The 21,073-nt window shown below is 41.0% G+C and overlaps 1 protein-coding gene across 3 annotated transcripts in view; it reads left to right on the forward strand.

Annotated features, from left to right (window-relative positions):
* Positions 1 to 1,845: 1,845 nt before the first annotated feature.
* The window catches only part of PJA2 (praja ring finger ubiquitin ligase 2), a 43,438-nt gene continuing 24,210 nt past the window's right edge, over positions 1,846 to 21,073 (forward strand). For 2 of the 3 annotated variants that reach the window (XM_066181837.1, XM_066181839.1), the window contains exons 1-3: positions 4,939 to 5,178; positions 13,133 to 13,333; positions 18,936 to 19,980. In XM_066181837.1, coding sequence (XP_066037934.1) covers positions 13,135 to 13,333; positions 18,936 to 19,980 — 1,244 coding nt within the window. In that variant the 5' untranslated portion in view covers positions 4,939 to 5,178; positions 13,133 to 13,134. Of the gene's footprint in view, positions 1,919 to 4,938; positions 5,179 to 13,132; positions 13,334 to 18,935; positions 19,981 to 21,073 lie in introns of those variants that run through there. The other variant, XM_066181838.1, reaches the window with a different exon arrangement.

The following is a 21,073-nucleotide window of genomic DNA, read 5'->3' on the forward strand; positions in this document are numbered from 1 at the left end:
TACAAATTTAGTGTTCAGGAGTGGAACGTGACTGTTCCCACACTGGTGGTACTGACTCAGGGGACCAGGCCCCACGAGGCCTGTCAGATTACTAAAGACTGAAGCAAAAAAACCCCAAATCATTGAGTGCCTCTGCTTTTTCTTCATCCCTATTAGTCAGGTGACTATCTTAAACACATTTAGGTTTTTGTAAGTTCTTCAAAAAATTAGCAGCTAAGTACAGGAGAAAAAAACCTAAGGATTTCTGTGGAGCATTTACTCCCCAGTTAGCCATTTAGGAGGCTTCCTGGCTGGCAGCTGGCATTGCATGTACTGGCCAAGGTATTAGAACACTAGAAATTAGCTGCAGTGTGTGCCATCACTTGTCTTGCTTAAACTGAAGGGACATGAAAAATAATGACAGAAAACACAGAAGAGAAAAATTACTAAAAAAATGAGAACTGAGCTGATAATGTAAGGGAGGAAGGGAAGAGTTTGATTTTTGCTGAATGGCAGCATTAAAATGAGCTACATTAATAGAAATTGCATTTTTTTTAGGCCCAGTGTTCACTTGTTTTCTTCTCTGGGGATGAAGTTTGTTCTCTTTCATGGTTGCTATGTTTCAATAGGTAGATATTGGCATTCATAAATGATTAATTCCTAACCATTTACAGTGTACCCAACATTAAAATAGTGAACAGCCAAAAAAGCTTTTGCTGTAAATGGAAGAAGGTGCCATCATCTAATACTTTTTTCTTTTTCTATTTTCCAAGAACTGACTCCATTTATTATTGGAACAGAGTGTAGGAATATTTGTATTGATACAAGTATCAAACAATGTAAGCTTATCCTTGTTGAAGTATTCCACACAAAGTTGACACTGAGAGATTTCTGACAAACGACTAATATTAGTAAAAATTAATAGTCAAGTCTGTGTGGGTTTTGACTGGGTTGAGGTTTTTTCTTCACAGTGTCTAGTATAAGGCTGTATTTTGGTTTTGTGCTGAACAGAGCTGATAATTCTGAGATGTTTGTGTTATTGTGGAGCAGGGATTGCACAGAGCCAAGGCTTTTCCTGCTTTTCACACCAACAACCTGGTGAGGAAGCTGGTGGTGCATGGGATGTTGGGAGGGGACAAAGCCAGGAGAGGTGACCCCAAACTGACCAAAGGGATATTCCAGACCATATGGCATCACGGTGAGTGTATAAAGTGGGGGGAAGAGGAAGGAAGGAGGGGATGTTTAGACTGATGGTTGTCCTCCCAAGTCACCGTTAGTGTGAGGCGGCACTGCTCTGCTGGAAATGGCTGAACACCTACCTGCCCACCCACGGGAACCCTTGTGTTGCTTTGCTTGTGTGCGTGGGTTTTGCTTTCCCTATTATAAAGTGTCAGAATCTCAACCCATGAGTTTTGCAGTTTTCACCCTTTCAGTTCTCTCCCCAGTTCTGCTGGTTGGGAGTGAGGGAGCGGCTGCCTAGCGCTGGGCCGCTGCCGGGATTAAATCCCGACAAACCCTATAAGGCAGTGGTTAATAGCGACGGGAGCCCCATCCCCGGGCGCTGCAGGGGCGACATCTCCTCGGCTACCGGCCCGGCCGGGCCCCGGGTCCCCGCCGCGCCCCGCCCCGGGCCCCGCTCCCCATTCGGGATTGGTCGCTGCCCTCCGCCCTGGCTCATGATTGGTCGACGCAGGCCCTGCTGCCGGCGGGATTGGCCGCGGCGCCGGTGGCGGGTGGGAGGCGGCGGTGGGAGAGGGCGGGGTGAGTGAGTGCGGCCCCGGCCCGGCTCCGCCGGGTGCCCACAAAGGGGGCGGGCGGGGACTCGGAGCAGTGGGCTGGAGCGCCGGCAGGGCTGGGGGCGGTCGTTTGTGCTGTGGAGCAGCGGCCTTGCTCCTTCCCACCGAGACAGGCCTGCGGCCGGGGGCGGGAGCCTCAGCCGGTGGGTCAAGTGGGCACCGCGGGCGGGCCGTGGTGGCCCTGCGAGTTCCCGTCCGTGAGGGGCCGGGGCCGTTTGTGGGAGCGGGGGAGACGGCGGGGCGCGCAGTGATGGAGCAAACACGGGCAGGCCTTCGGGGCCAAAGGGCTTGCAATTAATTTCCTTTCTTTGTTGTTTCGGTTTGGTTTATTCTTGTTTGTTCAGGGTTTTTTGTTGTGTTCTGTAGTTTTCCTCCCACAGCGCCGTGGCGGTGACTCAGTACCCCGGGCAAAGGGGAGGGCCCTGCGCGAGGTCTGTCTCTTGTGTCAGCCAAGCACCCGCGGGTGTGAGCAGAGTGGCTGGCGAAGTGTCATCGCTGACGTCGCTTCAGTGAGGTTGTGAAACGCACTTCTCTCTTTGCTTGAGGAGAGGAGGTCCGAGCCAGCAGCGCCAACACCCAGACGTAGGGTCAGATGGAACGTGCTATGGACCCAGAATCCAGGGCAGATTTTTCAGTACTTGTAATTGATGTGCCTTTGCTTCCGCACGTGTGAAATTAACCTGTAGTTATACTGCCCAGGATGGGTTTTGCACCTAGAGGAGAGTAGCACCTCCTGCTTCACCTCTAGAAGTTCTCTTGAAGTGCTTGTGGGGAGCGGTGTTGGCTATGGTGGAGCTGAGCATTCTTGGCTATGGTGGAGCTGAGCATTCTCAGGATGCTCTGCAGTGCACATTGGCTTTACTGGGTACTGCTGGTGAATTAACACTGAAACATATGAGTTACATAGCATGTGAATCTCCGTGGTGCACAAAAACTTAAAAAGTTCGTTAGAAATTTAGAGGCTGTGTACTTTACAGGATGTGTTTGAAAGCTCAGGGACTGTGTTTAGGCCCTTTTTCTATATTGCAACATATTCAGCACTTCTTTTTTTCAGTGTAGTTCTTGATTGGCATTTGTCTGTGCACACAGTTAAGCAGTTTATAAGAATGACTTTTGATTGGATTTTTGCCACACTATCTAGAAAAAGATGTGTACTGTAGCAGTGAAGAGTGGTGTCAGACTGTTAGTGTTCTCTGTAATGCTAAAATGAAGAATACATACTTTATGGCTTGAAATTTCATTTGTGAGAATCTATGCTTATTTAGAATTCTGTAAGTAAATGTATGTAATAAAGTAAGTTTACTTGTAGCTGAGTCAGACTCACAGAGTTTATTTTTCTCTCACCCACTAAGAAAGGAAGAAGTGTCGTAAAAAGTTGGTCACAAAAGTCTTTATTTTGAAGTTGTATTAAAATGCAGGATCAGGGAACTTCTGTGAAATAGGCCCATTTTTAAAATTTCTTTTGCTGATAGAGTGATTTGCAGTGTAGTGTAGTAAGGTGCAAGAGTTCTTGACAGATCAAAGCCTCATCAAAATAAGGAATACATCTGAATTGTTGCCTTGTTAAGCTAGCTGATCCTATGAAGATGTGTGCTTTTGCAAAAGCAGTTTAGCATGGCAAGTGAAAAACGCTAGTAGGATGTGTTGGATGACTTCCACAAACACTGTAATAGGTATTTGTTGCAAAAAGTTGAGCCAGCATTGCTACCATTTTTACACAGTAATATCCCTGGTGGCCCATAGTACTTATTGAGCTGAGTTCGTTTTGATTCTTGGATTCTTAGGAAAGCTTGAATGAAACCAAAAGTATTACTGTGCTGTGCAGCAGTAGGGCCTGTTTTTTTGGCATACAGGTGTTTTGCAGAGTGGATCATGTTCTTTTGGCATGTGAGGTAATTGGAGGTGTGGATGTCATTTGAAGCTGTAACCATAAAACTTAGCCATGCCATCAAGGCTTGTCCTAATACTTCTGAATAGTGTTTTGGCTGAAGTATGAGGAACAAATTTGTTCTAATTCATTTATTCACTGATACAGTAATAACCCCCTGCATTTTATTGGATTGGTTTTTAAGTCCAGTAGAGCCCACTTCAGTTACAATGGTGCTTCAGCAATCTTGTATCTATATGTTTAGTAGTGTATTTTGACAGGTTCTAAAGGGTTACTTTGCATTTATTTCAGGTGGAAAATGTGTTTAAAGGCTTCAGTTAATACCATTAAATAAACGCTCAAGTTACAGGAACAACTTCAAATGTGGAATAAGCAGAGATAAACCCAGACTACCGGAGAAGGACAAGGAGCTCATCTCAGCCTTCTGTTAAGAACATCCATGGTCAGGGGGTACTGTAACTGTCCCTAAAGGACACTGACCTGAACCAGTTGTGGAACTTCAGCGTCTGTGGTTTTGATAGCCTGGACTCAAAAAAACCCCACATCATGCAGTTTATCAGGGGAGTGTCCTGAAGCGCTTGTAGTGGTGATGTGCACATTTAATACGGGGGCAGTTATTTGAGTTGTCAAGGTGCAAAATGCAGTAGTTCTTACAAGAACCTTGGTTATCAAAGAGGCCACACCTGTTCATGTAGAGCACAGCTATGACTTACTTGTATGGGAAATTGAGGTAATTGTTGATGAGCTCCTAGTAATGAGTGCAATACTATGCAAGGATGACAGAGTGGATGGTCATGTAAATTGCTAAATGCTCATTTGTTGTGGTGGGAAAAAATACTTATAAATTCTGCTGCCAATGGCATTAATCATTCTGAGTAGTTTTAAAACAGCTTTTCAAATTTGATTTATTTCAAGTATGATGTTTTTATACTAAATCCTTTTGCAGCATTTCAGGTAGCTGAATATATGACTGTGGAAACAGATCCTTTTTTGAAGCAAGATATTTAAAAACTGTATGCAGAGAAGATAGAAGGGTTACTTTTCCTGTCTTGTAGTTTTCATTCTAATGCAGCTCTGTGTGTTGCTATTTGCCAAACAGAGGGAAGCAATGACTTGGCTTTTGTCTGTTGTGGTCCTCTGTAATCCTCCACTACACTTCTGCTTAGCTTAACATGGCCAATTGTTCCCCCTTTAGTAACTCCCTCAGTTGTTTATTCGTACTTGACAATAATATCCCGTGCTTCTCTTATTGAGAATGATCTTACTTCTTCACAGGTATATTGGTATCACTTCAGGTTCTGTTTCATGACACTTCAGGTGAGCTCTTCTGTCTGTTGATTGGATCAGAGGCTTTTGTTATCCTTGTATCCAAGATAAAGAATTAATTTTATGAAAGAAGAAGAGTTGGGCTGAGACCTCACTGTTCTTCAGGAAAAAAAACCAAAACCAACAAAACAAAACCTCCAAACACTGAAGAAAAAGTTTAAAAATTGCTTTTACTACTTCTGATAGTGGGTAAGGTTTGATTACGTGTTTTGAGTTAACTTTGCTTTAATAAAGACTGTTATATAAGATGATAGACAACAGTGCAAAAATGCATCTTTGGGTCTTCTAGTCTGACGAATTATATCCCTCAGTCATGAAAGAGATTCCATGGCATGCACTTCCACCTTCGAATTCTTTTGTCATTCGTAGTTGATGTGTTTATCAGGAGGGAAGGAAATTATTGTTCTGGTTTCTTAAAGTGTTTTGGGGTCATATGCACTGGCAAAAGTGTACCTTTTCTGCATAAAGTGTAGACAAGTCTTGTAGACAAGGCATTTTGTTGATTATTGGCATCTATTGGAAGCGTTTCAGATCCAAAGACGTATTTTGTCCTCTGAGAAGTTCATAATCAGAACTTAAAAAAGAATACTAGATGTGAAAGTTATAGTAAGAGAGGACAGATATGGGGGTAGGGGATTAGTGTCTGAATTTCTGTATGTCTTCTGACAAGCAGTAGTCTGTGCCCTTAGTTTAGTACACCTATTTAGAATACAAAACCTTGTGATTCTGGGGAAGGAGAGAGGTAAGGTTGCCTGATGATTACCAGTGATGTATTAATAGAACATATTGCTACAGGGACTGCTGGTGAAGTTAGGTTTTTTATTCTGAAAGTTAAAATGCTAGCTTTCTGTGGGAGGATGGGGCTTGCTGTTATTTGGCTAGTACATGGCAAGCGCATTGTCCTCATCTTTAAAAGCTTTTAGTACTGCAGTTGCTTAATCTTCCCTGTTGAGATTTAATGTGTAATTTCTGCTGAAGCTATTGGGATAAAAGCTGTAAAATTGATTATTACAGTGGTAAGGCAAAGCTGTCAGTTTATCAGATCAAACAGAGGATTGAGGATTTTCATCAGAGGAGATGAAAATGATGCCTTCAAACTATTTACAACTATGTGTAAGAAAGTAAAGAAAGCAGGGCAAAAGTTAGAGCAAGTCTGTATAAAAAACCTATGCAGGAGTTGTGTATAATGCTGAAGCAGATAGACCGTCAGAGAATGGTGTCAAATCAGTACTGGAATTACTCAGTTCTACCACCTCAGCTGTGCTCTTGCAACAGCCTGCTGAGCCTCCTTAAAATGGAGACAGACTCTCAAAGAAGGAGATATGGCAGAGCTGAGTTAAGGTCATGTAGGCTGCTTTACTACTTGACAACCAACCCATTGTAGTGACACCTGAAGCTGCATCAGAGCACCGCTGTAACTCTGGCTCCTTGGCTGAAGTGACCAGATGGCAAACAGCCTAGGGGAATTCTGTGCCATTGTGTTGGTCAGAAGAGCTTGGATGAGAGAATGGGAGCTGTGTAGGATCTTCAGCTCTGCAAGGATGTTTAAGGACAGAAAGGAACTGCCGCAAGATTGTTGTTTTAGCAACTTGCCCATTCAGACACCTCTGTATGGAAAGTGATGACTGGACTCCACTTGTTAAGGGAGTTCTGGACTTGAAAAAATTTGGTCTCTGATTCATGGCTTGTCCTGTGAATGTATCTAATGCATTTCTTTCAGAGCAATCACTGATACTTTCAGGCATATACATCACTCTTGTTTGTATAGTGGCAGCACTTGCTCCATTTCAAGTCAGGCAAAACTTTTTTCATAATTTGGTGTCCTAGGGTGACTTTATCATGCTAAATTGTATCCCTCAGTTATCTGTTCTGCTTATGCTGGATATCAAGTTGTGAACCTTTAAGACTGGTTCTGAGAGCGAAGGGAGGAAAGAAGAAGCGGTGGAGTTTGTTTCCAGAAACTGCGCTCACTCCCCCGCATTGCTGCTCCCGGATGGTGTTGTCTGCAGCAGGGACAGCAGGACAGATCTCTCCTTTGCTTTTGGTTAGTTTGTAGCTAGCTGAGGCAGAGAAGCTCCCCAGACTGTGGCTTTTCTTTTTCATGGGAAGGACCAGCCCTGCTCTGGACTGAAACCCCAGAAAACACCAGGAGCTCACATCTGTGGCCCACCGGGGCCCGGGATGTGGCATTTTCCAGCGCAGGAGGGACTGTGAAGAGTCTGAGCAAGCTGAGCTACACCCCGTGAACAAGGCTTCTGAATTTTCCATCTCTTCAGAACAAGAGGTTCCATTGTTTAATATTATTCATTTTTTTATGCTTGTGAACACTTTGCTGGTTAAATAAACAGTTTTTCCACTTCTCTCCAAGGAAATAATTCCCCAAACCAGTTAGGGGAAGGACCGCTTGAATCTGCTTTCTAGAAGGACCCCTTTGGAAGTTTCCTCCCAAATTTGCCCTACTAAGGGCATTTGGGTAGAGTTGTGAATTGCCTGTGTTGATTATAGGAGGTCATTAATTGAGATTTGGAATATACAGACAATGTCCAAAATAAAAATGAACTTCTTTCTTTTAGCCTACATATTGGTTAATACTTTGGTGGATGGAGATTTTAATTATTTGTAAAATTAATAGTTAATAGTGTAATATTAATAGACTAATAGTGTACTATTAATAGACTAATAATTCAGAACTTCAGTTTTGCATTTATGGCACGAACTACATGCAAAACTGCAGGCTTTTAGGGAAATGCAAAACAGAAACCATTTAGTATTTAAGTGGGAGGACGCTGCTCTTAGTTTTCTGGCGATCATTTGCCTCTTTTGGGAAGAGTCTCAGATCAGTGTCAGAATATTTTGATATTATCATGGCTTTTGGGTTTTGGTATTTTTTTAATGTAATCTGAGAGGTAAAAAAACCCCACAACTAAACAATATTCTAATTTAAAATTATATCAGTAGTGGAACAGCCTGGCACCTTATTGAATTTGTACCACAGGCTACTTCCAGCCCCAGGAAAATAGAAGGAATGATACTGAGTAAAAACATTGACTTACTGGAATCTGTGGCTCAAAGGAGAATTCAAAATGACCTGTAAGGTTGATGAAAAGAAAGTGCCTGGAAAGTATGTCCCTGAAGCATCTTCCACTTGTCAGTGTACTTGTACCTGAGCTGATACTTCTTTTGGAAATAATCACTACTGTGTTCTCAGATATTGTAATGAGAAGCCTTAAGTCACTTCTAAACCAGAGAGTTTGTGGAAGGAACTTGTGGTTGAATAGATTGGATCCATAAGAAAAAGATTTGATTTTTGCTTATCATCCAGCATATTGTTTTCAGCTAGGATAGAATTCTAGAAATAGATCAATTTCTTCGTGGGAGTTTGCATGGGATTGTGTTCTGTATGTTTGGCTGAAAACAGTGTTGATAACTTGCAGATGTTTTTGTTATTGCTGGGCAGGGCTTGCACTGATCCAAGCTCTTTCCTGCTTCTCACCCCACCAGTGAGAAGACTAGGGGTGCACAAGGAGTTGGGAGGGGACACAGCTGGGACAGGTAACCCCAGCTGACCAAAGTAATATTCGAGACCATGTGGCATCATGCTCAACTGGTAGGGGAAAGAGGGCTGGCTAGACTGCTCTGACTTTGGAGCTTTCTGAGCATTGTTGAGTTGCTGGTGAGCATTTAGGGGGTTTTTGCATTATTCATTTTCCTTGCTTTTATGTCTTTGTCTCCTTTTTTTTTTTTTTTCCCCTTAAAAAAACCCCAAATTCCAAAACTCTCTTCATCACAGCCCATGGGGTTTTTTTCACTTTTACACTTCTTAATCTCTCTCCTTTTCTCTTCTTTTTGGGGGAGTGAGTGAGCACCTGTGTGGTGCTTAGTTGCCTAAAGGGGTTAGACTTCGGTTTTCTGAGGTTTAGGTGAATACCAGGCAGTGAAAATAAATTCTAACTGAATATTCATTGCTTTGAGTATTAATCTGCTATGTATGTAGTTTGAAACTTTTAAGCATAGTAAAAAAATTAAATACTTTCAGTGTTAATCTGCCCATAGAGGCAAGAGAAGGAAACTGTGACAGTAGTATGTTGTTTCAGTTATTTAAATTGAAATATTCCTCTGGATTTGGGGATTGTTGTGTGCCTTTCTTCTGTTAACTGAAATGAAGTAATCTCCTTGCAGTCCTGAGCAGTGGTGCTTAGCAAACTGAAAATTCTCCATTCTAATTCAAAAATTTTTTAAATTCATCTGCACTTAGAAGCTTTCAATACCTGCAGGGAAGAAAGAGATGTAGAGTACTGGTTCCGGGTAAAGAATATTGGATAATACAGTTTAAAAGATGATGTAAATGCTTTTACCTGCAACATTTATTTGTGTTGATCAGGGTTGTGATTTCCTTATGTTTCAGAAATAGTCAGTTCAGGGGGGAGGGTGTGAAGAATGAGTTGGTTTTAAATTTTGCCCATTTCACGGCCAAATGAATTCATATACTTCTGAGGATAAATGCCAATTTATTTTTTTAAGATGGTAACCTAGAAAACAGTAATTCTGTCAGTATTACATGCTTTTCCTTTTCAAACTTTGAATGTGAGATCCTGTCGTTGCCTTGTAGGAGAAAATGTTTTCTGTTGTTCATAGATATAAGAGAAAAAAAGAGCATTTGAGTAGGATAAAGGATGTATTTTTATTTCTATGTCAAGTGTTGAGATAGGGTTCAGAATATACGTACAAGTTTTTTTTACAAATGCTGGGAAAATCTGAGGAAGAACATAAATATTAATTGTTTAAAGACTGAAAAAATAGTTCCTAGAGAAATATTTGAGGCCAACTTGACATTTCTTAAAAAAACCCCAAAAAGCTAGTTATATACTTCCTGCAGCAGAAAATGATGACAACTTGGAACTGTTTCCCCCCCAACTCCTTGCTCACTCCCCTCTGGGCCCCCCAGTCAGTCTGCCAAGCTTTTTCCTCCTGTGTGATAGCCCTACACACTCTGTAAGAAGTCCCTCTTCAGATCACTTGTAACCCCACTTTAGGTACTGGAAGGTTGCTCTAAGGTCTTCCTGCAGCCTTCTCCAGGCAATCTTAGAGGCTCTCATAGTCTTAGAACATCCCCAGCTCTCTTATCCTGTCTTCATAGAAGGAGTGCTCCAGCCTCAGATCACCTTCAGCCATACACTCCTTGAGACAAGAGAGCTCCTGGACTTGTCCTTAGTGCACAGGATGTGAGGGTGTTGAGGTGATAGGAGGGAACAAAAGGAAGAGGAGAGTAAAGGGAGGGGACTGGTTTTCAGTGGGTGAGAACAGGATCCTCCCAGCATCTGTCTGAGCAGGAAATTCCAGTTGTCCTACATCTAGCTCGGTAATTTGGTTTGAGATTTTGTTTTTAATGTAGTATTGTGGTCAAGAACGAGGATGATTTCTGTAACTCAAGTTACAGTGCTAGGTTGTGAACACATGCAGGCATGCATCTACTCTAACCTTGAACTTAGATCTTGAAAAACAGGAAATTTTTTTCCTGTTTTTATAATCAGTGGAAGAGGAGAAGTTGACTAGAATTGAGTCTAGATTCTGAGGCTTTCTGTGCTGCAGCCTGTAATTTGCTGTCTCTGGGAGTGGTGTCCTTAGTGCAGTGTTGGTAGAAGTAAAGAGGAAGCACACCACTCTGTCAGTGTTTAAGGCAGTGCCTGTTAAAGGCTGGACGTACCTGTTTGTGAACTGTGTGTTTTATGAGACAGTCTCTCACATTTTTTTAATCAGCTCTGGTAGTCCAAAATGCTTCCTGTTCGTGATCCTTTTGAGGAATTCAGGCGGCTGCAATAACATTCTGGAAGTATGGAGGTGTGCATATAAGCATCTTCAGCTAGAGAAGTGAATAATTAGCTTGTTTGCCCTGCTTTATTTATTCACTGGTGTGTTGCTTCTCTAAGACTGGTCAGTTTTGCAGAAGTGCATCTTGGTGGTGGTTTTTGGGTGTGCTTTGAACAGGTCTACTAAACTGAGCTTCTAAAGCAATATCTACTTCTTAGGTTGAGCTAGCCTGGAAGAAATAACTGAGAGAGGATATTGTGTTTCACAGCTTCATTGCCTGAAGGGTGTCTTGTAAATTGGTCTGTGCATTCATGTGGCTAAATGCTGCTCATTTTAGGCATGTAGGTAAATAAATGCCTGCCTCCTTCTCTTACTTATGAGATGTTTAGTATTTAGGTAGAAGTTAGTCTCTCCTGAAAACTAAATGTGACATCCATACTTCCAGTAAGTGGTGAAAGCTTTCACTATCTTGATCCAATAAGTCTTCCCCAGGACAGAAGAGTAATTACCTGCACTATCTTTTAGAAACAGTTGAATATGTGATGAGAGACTCTGTATGTGAGACCATTATTTGGAACAAAAAATGTAGTGCATTAAACAGATTTTGCATGTTGTGAACATTAGTTTTTTAAAAACTAAATATTTGCATTCAGGGAGCTGTTGAGTGGACATCTGTTTTTGGACAATACTGATGTTTTAGAGAACAAAATGAAATTAAGAATTGTTCAATTTTGTTTTATTTTTGCCTTGTTTGTTTCAAACACTTGTTTGAGAACAGATTTCTGCATTGCTATTCTGATTTGCTAATCTAACGGTTGGATTTTATTCTGCTGATTTGGATGTGGCTGCTAATTAATCAGCTCCCTCTGGCAGTCTGCTGATCAACCGTGTTGTAATCAAGGGAAATTTCAGAATTGTCAGAGCTTGGTTGAAAAAAAAATAACATGCTGGTTGAGTTAATAAAGATATTAACTACTGGCTGACTAGATACGAAAACGAATTGTCAGTCCTGTTTTTTCTTGCATTAGTTGCCAGGATTTTTGTCTTGCAAAGACACCAGAGTTTTTACCTTTCTAAAGATTGCGGGAGTGGTATAATTAATAACAAGACAAACATTTTAGGTTCTGGTTTTTAATGTGGGATGGGCAGGTCTGGAAAAATACTCAAAAATATTTCCAGGGAAAACTATGTGTAATCAAACTACATAGAGCTTCATAGATAAATGAGGAAAAAAAGCCTCATATCTGCTAATTTTTTTCTGCCGAGGTTCAATCTCTTTCATGTGTCTCTGCCCACAGATACTCTCTTTTTAAGTGTAATGAAGAGATTAGTTGCACAGCCAGGAAATAAAAAAGCTTTCCTATTTTTTCTGAAGTTTATAGTACTCAATGTTGCAAACTTTCTTTCTTGTCTTTAATGTTATCTTTATAATTTGGTGAGTTTCAAGAACAGAATTTTTTTAATTCCATATCTACTAAAGATTAGAGTGAAAAAGTAACTTAGAGGGACACAAGAAGTCACTGTATATCTGAAATAATGAACTTCTAATTGCACTTGTACAAGCAACAGCCTTTGAGCATGAACCCTTGTGTCAAATTTTTAATACCTGATAATACCACTCTATTATAATCTTCTTTGTTACAATATTGGCAGCCTTTTTCCACTGTTTCTCAAGTTCCTTTTTACTCATCTCATATTTTCTTGGTAAAAGCTGTAAGTTGCATTAGTATGAAAAACTGCTGTAAGAGGAAACAGTGTATGAGCAATGCTTTGTATGGCCATGCCTGAACTTACTACCTCTAGCAGGAAGAATAAAGCCTTCTCCCTGGGACTTTTGTTTTAGAAGGTGTGATTTGATTAATTATATTTTTACAGTCACAAAGATAAGCTAGCTAGGAGTGCTTGTGTTGTATTACCTGAAGGATTTTCCATTATAGTGCTTGCAAGTCTTTTCTGCAAGCTGATACATGTGTTGCGTCAGATTTATGAACAGAGTGAAAAAAAAACCAAACAAACTGTGACATCTGGGCTTGATTTTTTTTTTTAAATTAAGTCTCTGTTATTTCCAAAAAATATGTTAAGATGGGGGCACAGTGTTTGCCAGTATTATTTAGTGTAGGTGAAAACTCAGTTACATGCTTTCATAATGTATAGGCCCAGAGCACTTTATGTTCTTAATAATCATATTGTTAATGACGCATAAGACTTCAGAGAAATAGAAAAGTCCTTGATAAAAAAATGTATATCAAAGTTTTAGGGAAGAGGGAAACTACAAAGACATATTGTTGTCTAACAGGTATCTCTATCTTTTTCTTTCCTCCATAATCTCATATAGCCATGGGCCAAGGACTTGGCAAAACTGCCTGGCCCAAACCTGCAGGAGGGTATAAGACTATTACAGGTGGAAGATGTGGAAGAAGACATTCCTACATTGGGTTTAGACGATTTGTGAATAATCAAGACAGAGAGGGACATCAACAGAATGACAACTGCAAACAATTAGAATTGGAAGATGTTCAGAAAGAGGATTCTTTATGTATGTACATATCTTTGTGTATGTGCTATTTTTGTTGCAAACTGGGATGCTTTGGGCCAGAGGAGGGCATGTTAAGAGCCACATAAGTGACTCATGTTATTGAGCCACTTAAATAATATGAAAAGGACATTTCCTATGTTGTTGATTTGCTTTCCTACTAAATTTCAGTTTCTAAAGTAGAAATAATCTAATGAATTTATATTAGGTTGTGTAGTTTTGCCTGAAGAACATTCCTAATGAGTTAATGTGTTCTAACAAACTAGGTAATAATAACATTCAATTATTTTGTCTCCAAATTAAAATGCACGTTAGGAAGAAAATGCCTATTCTAATCTTGTGAAAATCAGTTTAAGCCTCTGAAAAATCTTTAAAAATTCCTCTTTTGTTTATACCAGTTAGATCACTTTTTCTTGTTTAATGAATATTGGATGAATATTTACCAAAATGCCTTTTGTGATATTAACATCTGACTAATAATTTAATAGAGAAAAACAGAATGGCTTCTTGGATTAGAAATATGGTCCCATTTCTTTGCCTGAGGTTTTCAGCTTAAAAAAACTCATTTGTTGTAGCCTTAGATCTTCCAAAGCACCTGGGGGAAAGGGCTAGGGGGTACTGCTTAACACTGGCTGAATATGAGCCATGAGTATGCCCAGGTGGCCAAGGGCACCTGGCTTGTGTCAGCAATAGTGTGGCACCAGGGCAGTGACCATCCTCTGTGCTGGACACTGGGTAGGTTACACCTCAAGGCTGTGTCCAGTTCTGGGCCCCTCAATTCAAGGAAGGACATTGAGGGGCTGGAACATGTCCAGAGAAGGGCAGCAGGGCTGGGAAAGGGTGTGGAGCACAAGTCAGATGAAGAGCAGCTGAGGGAGCTGGGGATGTTCACCCCGGAGAAAAGGAGGCTCGGGGTGGCTACCTGCTCTTGTACAATTGCCTGATAGGAGGCTGGAGTGAGGTGGGTGTGGTTCTTTCTGCCCAATAACAAGTGATGGAACAAGAGAAAATGGCGTCAGATTGCACCAGGGGAGGTTGAACTGGCTGTTTGGAAAAATATCTTCACCAGAGGAGTTGCCAGTCATTGGAAGAGGCTGCCCAGGAAAATGGCAGAGTTGCCAGTTCCTGGATGTTGCCACAGCCCTCTTGTTAGAGGGTAGAAAGGAGCCCAGACACAGACTGCTTGTTTATCACAGTGTGAAAGGGGTTCTGATTTATTCCTCCATACAGCTTAGCCATCCTGACTCCAACCATTCACTGACTGTGGCTGCAGCAAGCTCCTACTGTAGGAGGTTTCCCTTGCAGCCTCTGACTGCTGGTTATTTCCTGCTAAACTGTGCCTGCATGTTTTGGTTTGCAGACTCTGAATGCAGGCTTTTACCTAGCTGTACTATGACTGCAAATTCCAACAACAGGTTCTAACTGCAGACCCAGACTGACTCCACAGCAGTGATTTTCTCTCCTCAGGATCCTGCTCCTTCATGATTCTCTCATTCCCTGTTCCTTCATGATCCTTTGCTCACCAGCTAACCCACTCCCTATTATCACACTTAACTTTATTGGAAATAGCTGTCACTTACCAGGGGTGAGGCTGTATTGGGTAATTAACACATCTGTTATTTACCAGAGGCAGGTAAGTAACAGATGTATTAATGTATTCCCTTCTCCAACACCTGGAGGTCCTTAAAAGGTGTGTATACTTAGTCTAAGGGTGGACTTGACAGTGTTAGATTTATGGTAGCACTTGATACCTTAGTGGACTTTTCCCACATAAGTGATTCTATGCCTCTACAATGTAGGGGGTTTTTTCCTCCCTCTGTAACAGACTATTTTGAAACTGTTTTCTTATCCTAATTTTTTTTTTCTTCTTAAGTGATAATGGCACAGTGCTGTTTTAGCTTTGTATTCAATCATTTTTGTATTCTGTTATATGATGTAGATCATCTTGGGGTGGTTTTAATCTTTTGTAATTGAAGTGTGTTTATTGTTGTCCATGCTTCATACATTTTCTATACTTTCATCTAGTTAAAGGTCTCTCTCCTGTAAGGCAGTATTGACATTAGTGGAGAGCTTCCTATTGTTTCTGTATAATGCTACCACATTTTTTGTTTCAGTTACACAGAGCAGCATGCAGTTATTTTATGGGTCATTAGATATATGCAGTTTAAGGGTGTTTTATCTCTCTGTTCTTAATACAGTTGCTTTGTATGTAAATTACTCTAATAACAAAATGCCTTTCCTTTACATTTGTTTGTGTGTATATTACAACTCTTCAAATTTATCTTACAGAGCCATTTTGGATTGATTTACTTTCTTTGTCTCCACTATGCTACATTTTTCCCCAGCTGGTATTATATTTGGGTGGTTAGGTATTACCTAAAATGCTGCATGTTTTCTTAGTTAGAAGATACTCACAAGTATCATTGAGTCCAACTTCCAGCCCTGCATATGGCATCCCCAAGAGTCACTCCAGGTGCCCAGGAGTATTGTCCAAACACTTCTTGAACTTGGTCAGGCTGGTGCTATGATCACTGCCCTAGGGAGCATATTCCAGTGCCCAACCACCCTCTGGGGCAAGAACCTTTACTTGATATCCAACCTGAAGCTCCCCTGACACAACTTGAGGTCATTCCTTTGGGTCCTGTCACCGTGAACAACAGAGAAGAGATCAGTGTCTGCCCCTCATCTTCCTCTCTGGTAATGTTGAAGAGCCAGAGATCTTTCCTCAGTCTCCTCCAAGTTGAACAGACCAAGTCACCTCAACCTTGTGTGGCTTCCCTCTGTTGGTTCTTCACCATCTTCATGGCCCTCCTTTAGACACTAATATCTTTATATCTTACATGGTGGTACCCAAAACTGCCCCCAGCACTCGAGGTGAGGCTGCCCCAGCCCAGACAATCCAAACTCTGGATTGTTCCAGAGTGGAACAATCCCCTCCCTTGCCCAGGTGGTGATGCTGGGCCTGATGCCCACAGGACATGATTTACCCTCCTGGCTGCCAGGGCACTGCTTATACATGTTGAACTTCCATTGACTAGGATCTCCAGTGCTGCTCTCCTGTGTCCTGATTTAGTGTCATCAGCAAATCTGCTTAATTGTACTTTGCAGTCTTGTGTCTTAAGTTGTTGATGAAGATTTGAAGAGCACAGGTCCAAGGATGGAGCCCTGTGGAATCCCACTAGCGACAGGTTGCCAGTGTGTTTTCACTCCATTCCCTTTGTGCCTGACCTATGAGGCAGTTACTCACCCATCACATGATGTGTTTATGCAGCTGTGTGCTGGGTTTTGTCCAGAAGGATCCTATGCAAGGCAGTATCAAATGCTTCACTAAAATCCGTGAAGATTGCATGAACTGGTTCCCTTGATCCAATAGGTGGGATACCTTGTTGTAAAAGGAAATTAGGTATGACAGCCAGGACTTTTCCTCTCATGGTGTCATGCTGGCTGTGTCCAGTGGCTGCATTTCCTTCATGTTTTTCACTACACCAGGATAGTTAGCTCTCTAATTTTGTCAGGCACTGAAGTGGATTGACAGGCCTGTCTTTCCAGGATCATCCTTGCCCTCTGTGGAAACTGGGACAGCATTAACCAGTGTGCAGTCATCTGGGACCTCTACAGATTCCCAGAATTATTCAAAAATCATTGAGAGAGGCCTTGCTGTGTTGTGTTCATCAGCTGACTATTTGACTACCCTCTGGTGAATCCCATCCAGTCCTATAAACTTACAGAGATTCAGCAGGAGCAGCAGCTCCCATGGAAGTCCAGGGTTGACTGGAGTTGATCAATTTTGATGGTCATCATCCTCCAGCTCAGGGCACTGGGACCACCTTGGACATCCTCTCTTCATCAGTCTTGAAGATGGGCAAAGAAATCATTCAGCATCTCTGCCTTGTCTCTGTCCCTGTCTTTAAGGTGACTATCCTCATCCCGTAATGGGCTAATGTTATTTTGCACTGCCTTTGCTACTGACATACTTCATAAAGCTTTTTTTTGTCCCCCACTGGGCACAACAAAAAAAAAGTCAGTTTCTGACTTGCATCTACCCCAACTGAGTTTTTTCACCATGTGAAGTTTCTCGCCACAGTGGCAGCAGCATCTCTACATTCCTCCCATGTCACCTGATTTTGCTTCCACTGGCCATGCACCTTCTTTTCTTGCTTCAGCTCCAAAAGATCCCTAATCATCCAAGCGAGCCTTCTGCCACACTTGCTTGACTTCCAGCATTTTTGGAATTGCCTGTTCCTGTGCCCCTGGGACGTGGTCCTTAAAATGTGACCAGCACTGATGCCAGCACCTTCGAAAGCATTTTCCCAGGACCTCACTAAGTAGTTCCCTGAGCAGTCTGAAGTCTGTTCTCCTCATGTCCGGAGTTGAAATTTTTGCTTTTCTTTCTGTCACCAGAGACTTTAAACTCAATCACTTCGTGTTCACTGTGGCCAAGACTGTCATCAGTCTCCACTTGGGTCATGAGACCCTCTGTTACCAAGCAATAAATCAAGGAGGGCACCTTTCCTAGTTGGCTCCTTTAGTACCTGTACCATGAAGTTGCCATCCATGTGCTTTAGGAATCTAAGAAACTGTCAGAATGGGCAGGAGGAGATGTTATTGGCAAAATTAAAAATATTAAAATATTTGCAATATTAAAAATATGACTGGATTTGATCCTTGGTAACTTACTATGTATGACTCTGCTTGAGCAAGAGGAGTGGACTGGATGATCTCTAGAGGAGCCTGCCAACCAGCCATGGCTCATAGCAATTTTGTGGAGAAGCCTCAAGATTGTAATTAGATACAGTTATTTCCTGGAAGTCAGACTCCTAATGCTGAGGGGCATACCTCTCATAAGATTTCAGTGCCAGAAATTCACCAACCTAGTAATGGAACCTTATGTAACAATTTAAATGAGATTTTGGACAAAATAGTCTGGACTCTTGCCTTGGGTAGGAGTTTAAAAATCACTTGAACAAAGGATTGATTTTGTAGTAGCAGTTGTATGCATGTTTTACCCTCTTTAACTCTTCCCGCTAGATTTGACCTTTATTGTCCCTTTATGCAAGAGGTGTTCAAGTGTAATATAACTGAAATGCATTTGTAATGAAGCAACTATTAACTGTAATACCACATTCAACCCTGCTGTTTTGTTCTTATGAAGAGTTGCACTCAAAGGTGCAGGTACAAGGTACAGTTGAGTATGTAATTTATAGTAGTAGTAAGTGGCTTTATCTAAATGTGATGGAAGGCACAATTTAGCCAGTTAATGAATGGATAGTCCAGTATGGAGGGAAACGTTCTTCGAGTTTTTCTGTTATCTTAAAATTCCCTTTTATATAAACAATGTAAAAATTCTGCTTGTGTATGTGTTCCTTTAATTCTTTTGTTCCTATCACATCTGTAGCTGGAATTGTATAATTTAGATCTATTTCTATAGGCTTAGTTTGTATAAATTAGAAAGTAAATATGTTGTTGAAGAATGACTGCATCTCTGATAAATGTTTCTATCACTTTGCACTGCAGTCCTAGTAAATTATCCCTTCTTTTTAACGAGCAGTTGTAGACAAGAATATTTCTGTTGATTTTGATTATTCCAGTGCATTCTTTCTTACAGCTTTCTCTGAAGATTCCTGTCTATTGGTTCAAGTTTCTGCTGATTTATTAGATGAGCCTTTGTCGAAAGATGCCGGCACTAGAGAACCTGTTTGCCGAAGTGCATCAAGCCAAACTTCTGAAGGGACCAGATCACCGTTTTCTGTATTCTCTTACGGCCTGGACGGCAACCAAATCTCACAAGATGTGATGACTCCTTATGAAAAATCTGTGGACCATGCAGAATGCACATCTGGAGGACATAATGATTTGAATGATAAAAATGGAATTGCTTTTGTAAACATTGACTCCTATGAGCCAGATAGCAGTGATGGAGAGGAGGAGGATGCTCTAGACAAATATTCTTGGATAAGAGAAGCAGCAGGTCTGATTCAGGGCAGACTAGATAACATACTTTCTCAGTGTGAAAAAGAGGCGGAGTCTCTTAATGACTTACAGTCCGGACTGTCTTCTTTCGACCACCGCATCTATAGAGAAAGTTGTGGAGAAGCAGAACCAATGCCTTTGGCATGTCCAAACAGTAGGACATTTAAATCTGCTGAAAATGAAGTCATACCGAAAATTAGCCTGAATGATGACAGTTACCATGAAACACAGCAGACTAAACATATAGTGGATGTTGGAATTGGAACCCCCATATCAGTTGCTGATGTATCAAACATCAGTGATGGAGAAACTGACCAAGAAAATTCATGTGAGCTAGTAGTGCGACCTAAAATTAGAAAACAAAATATTGGAAAACAACTGGAGAGAGAAAGTCATCTCTCTAGTGATGATGAAAAGGAGGGTGATTCCTGGAGGAGAATTGGAATTGCTGATGTTCAGCAATGCCATCCTAAGTGTCCCTTGAGAGATTGCGAAGATGAGATGAGTTCTGGGGTGTTCTTTCTCTCAAGAATGCACAGTCATCAAAAGAACGTGGAAATAGACTTAAGAAGAAATGCAGTAACTCAAGAACAAAACAATGTTCTAAGTGACAGTATGTTTTGGAATGAGTTTGAAAACCACAACACACATTACTTAATGTCCCATAAAGATGAAGACAGGTAAAATTTTGTTTTTGTATTTGTTTCAGTATTGAATCTTTTGTGTAAATAATGTGCAAAACTGAACAATATGCTAGCAAATGATACATAAAATCTTGAGGCATTTCAGAATATGATCAGATAACAAGATGCTAACTTTTCCTTTCAGTTATCCTTCGCTCTTCTGGTAATGTATAAAGCCTTTCCTTACATCTGCAGTCAGATCACTTATCACTGAGGAATATTACTTGTTTACTTCTATTTCATTTTTACTGAGCAGGTGGAGGGTAGAGACTGAAAGTCTTGTTCAGCTTTGAAAGTTTCTTTCAGGTTGACTCTTCAGAATTTGGTTTTTTACCAAATCTCAATATTCTGCTTGGCAGCATGTTTATATTCTTGTCTCCAGCCTTTTGGAAGAAATTGTTCTTCCTTGTAATATTTGAAGAATAACTTGATAGGATTGCGTATAATCCCCTTTAAATGGAAATTCTTCAGACTACTTGGTGTTTCAATTAGAAGTAGCTATCAAATAAAACAGTTTTAGATTTAAAAATTAAATATGAGAAGCAGTATTCAGGTTCCTCCTGCTTTGAGCTCTTCACCCAAAAAACAAAGTAATTTGGGTAAACCTTACGTTGATTAACCTCATAAAATGTTAGTTTAGAACTCTACACTATTAATTGGAATTATATAACTGAGCTATTTGAGGGTAAAAACATTTCTAACCTTATGATCACTTATGAAGATGTAGTAGTGTTTGTGATGGCTTTTTTCCCTATTTTTCTTGCTGCTTGCTTTCATCTTGTTGATTCTGTTCCTATGGCATTCTTTACAAGACATGTATTCTGGATGTTGATGTAGCTCTCTTGTGCACGTGCTTGCCATTTATAAGCTAACCTGCTGGGTAGATTGTATTTCCTGTGTTTTTGGAGAGAGAAAAACCACAAAAATTAATTAGCATAAAATCTTGTCCTTAAAATGTTGCAGAGTTGCAACTATCAGAGAACAAAATGTATTTTAAAATGGAATAGTAGACTTAGGGGCTTTTCTTCTTCAAGGTGTAGGTATAGGGTCCTGCACTTGTGGGGGGATAATGCCCTGTAACCAGCATAGG

The sequence above is a fragment of the Chamaea fasciata genome, unplaced genomic scaffold (genome assembly GCF_029207755.1).
Source record: "Chamaea fasciata isolate MVZ Bird 193981 ecotype frontalis unplaced genomic scaffold, bChaFas1.0.hap1 SCAF_4, whole genome shotgun sequence".
Lineage (NCBI taxonomy): Eukaryota > Metazoa > Chordata > Aves > Passeriformes > Sylviidae > Chamaea > Chamaea fasciata.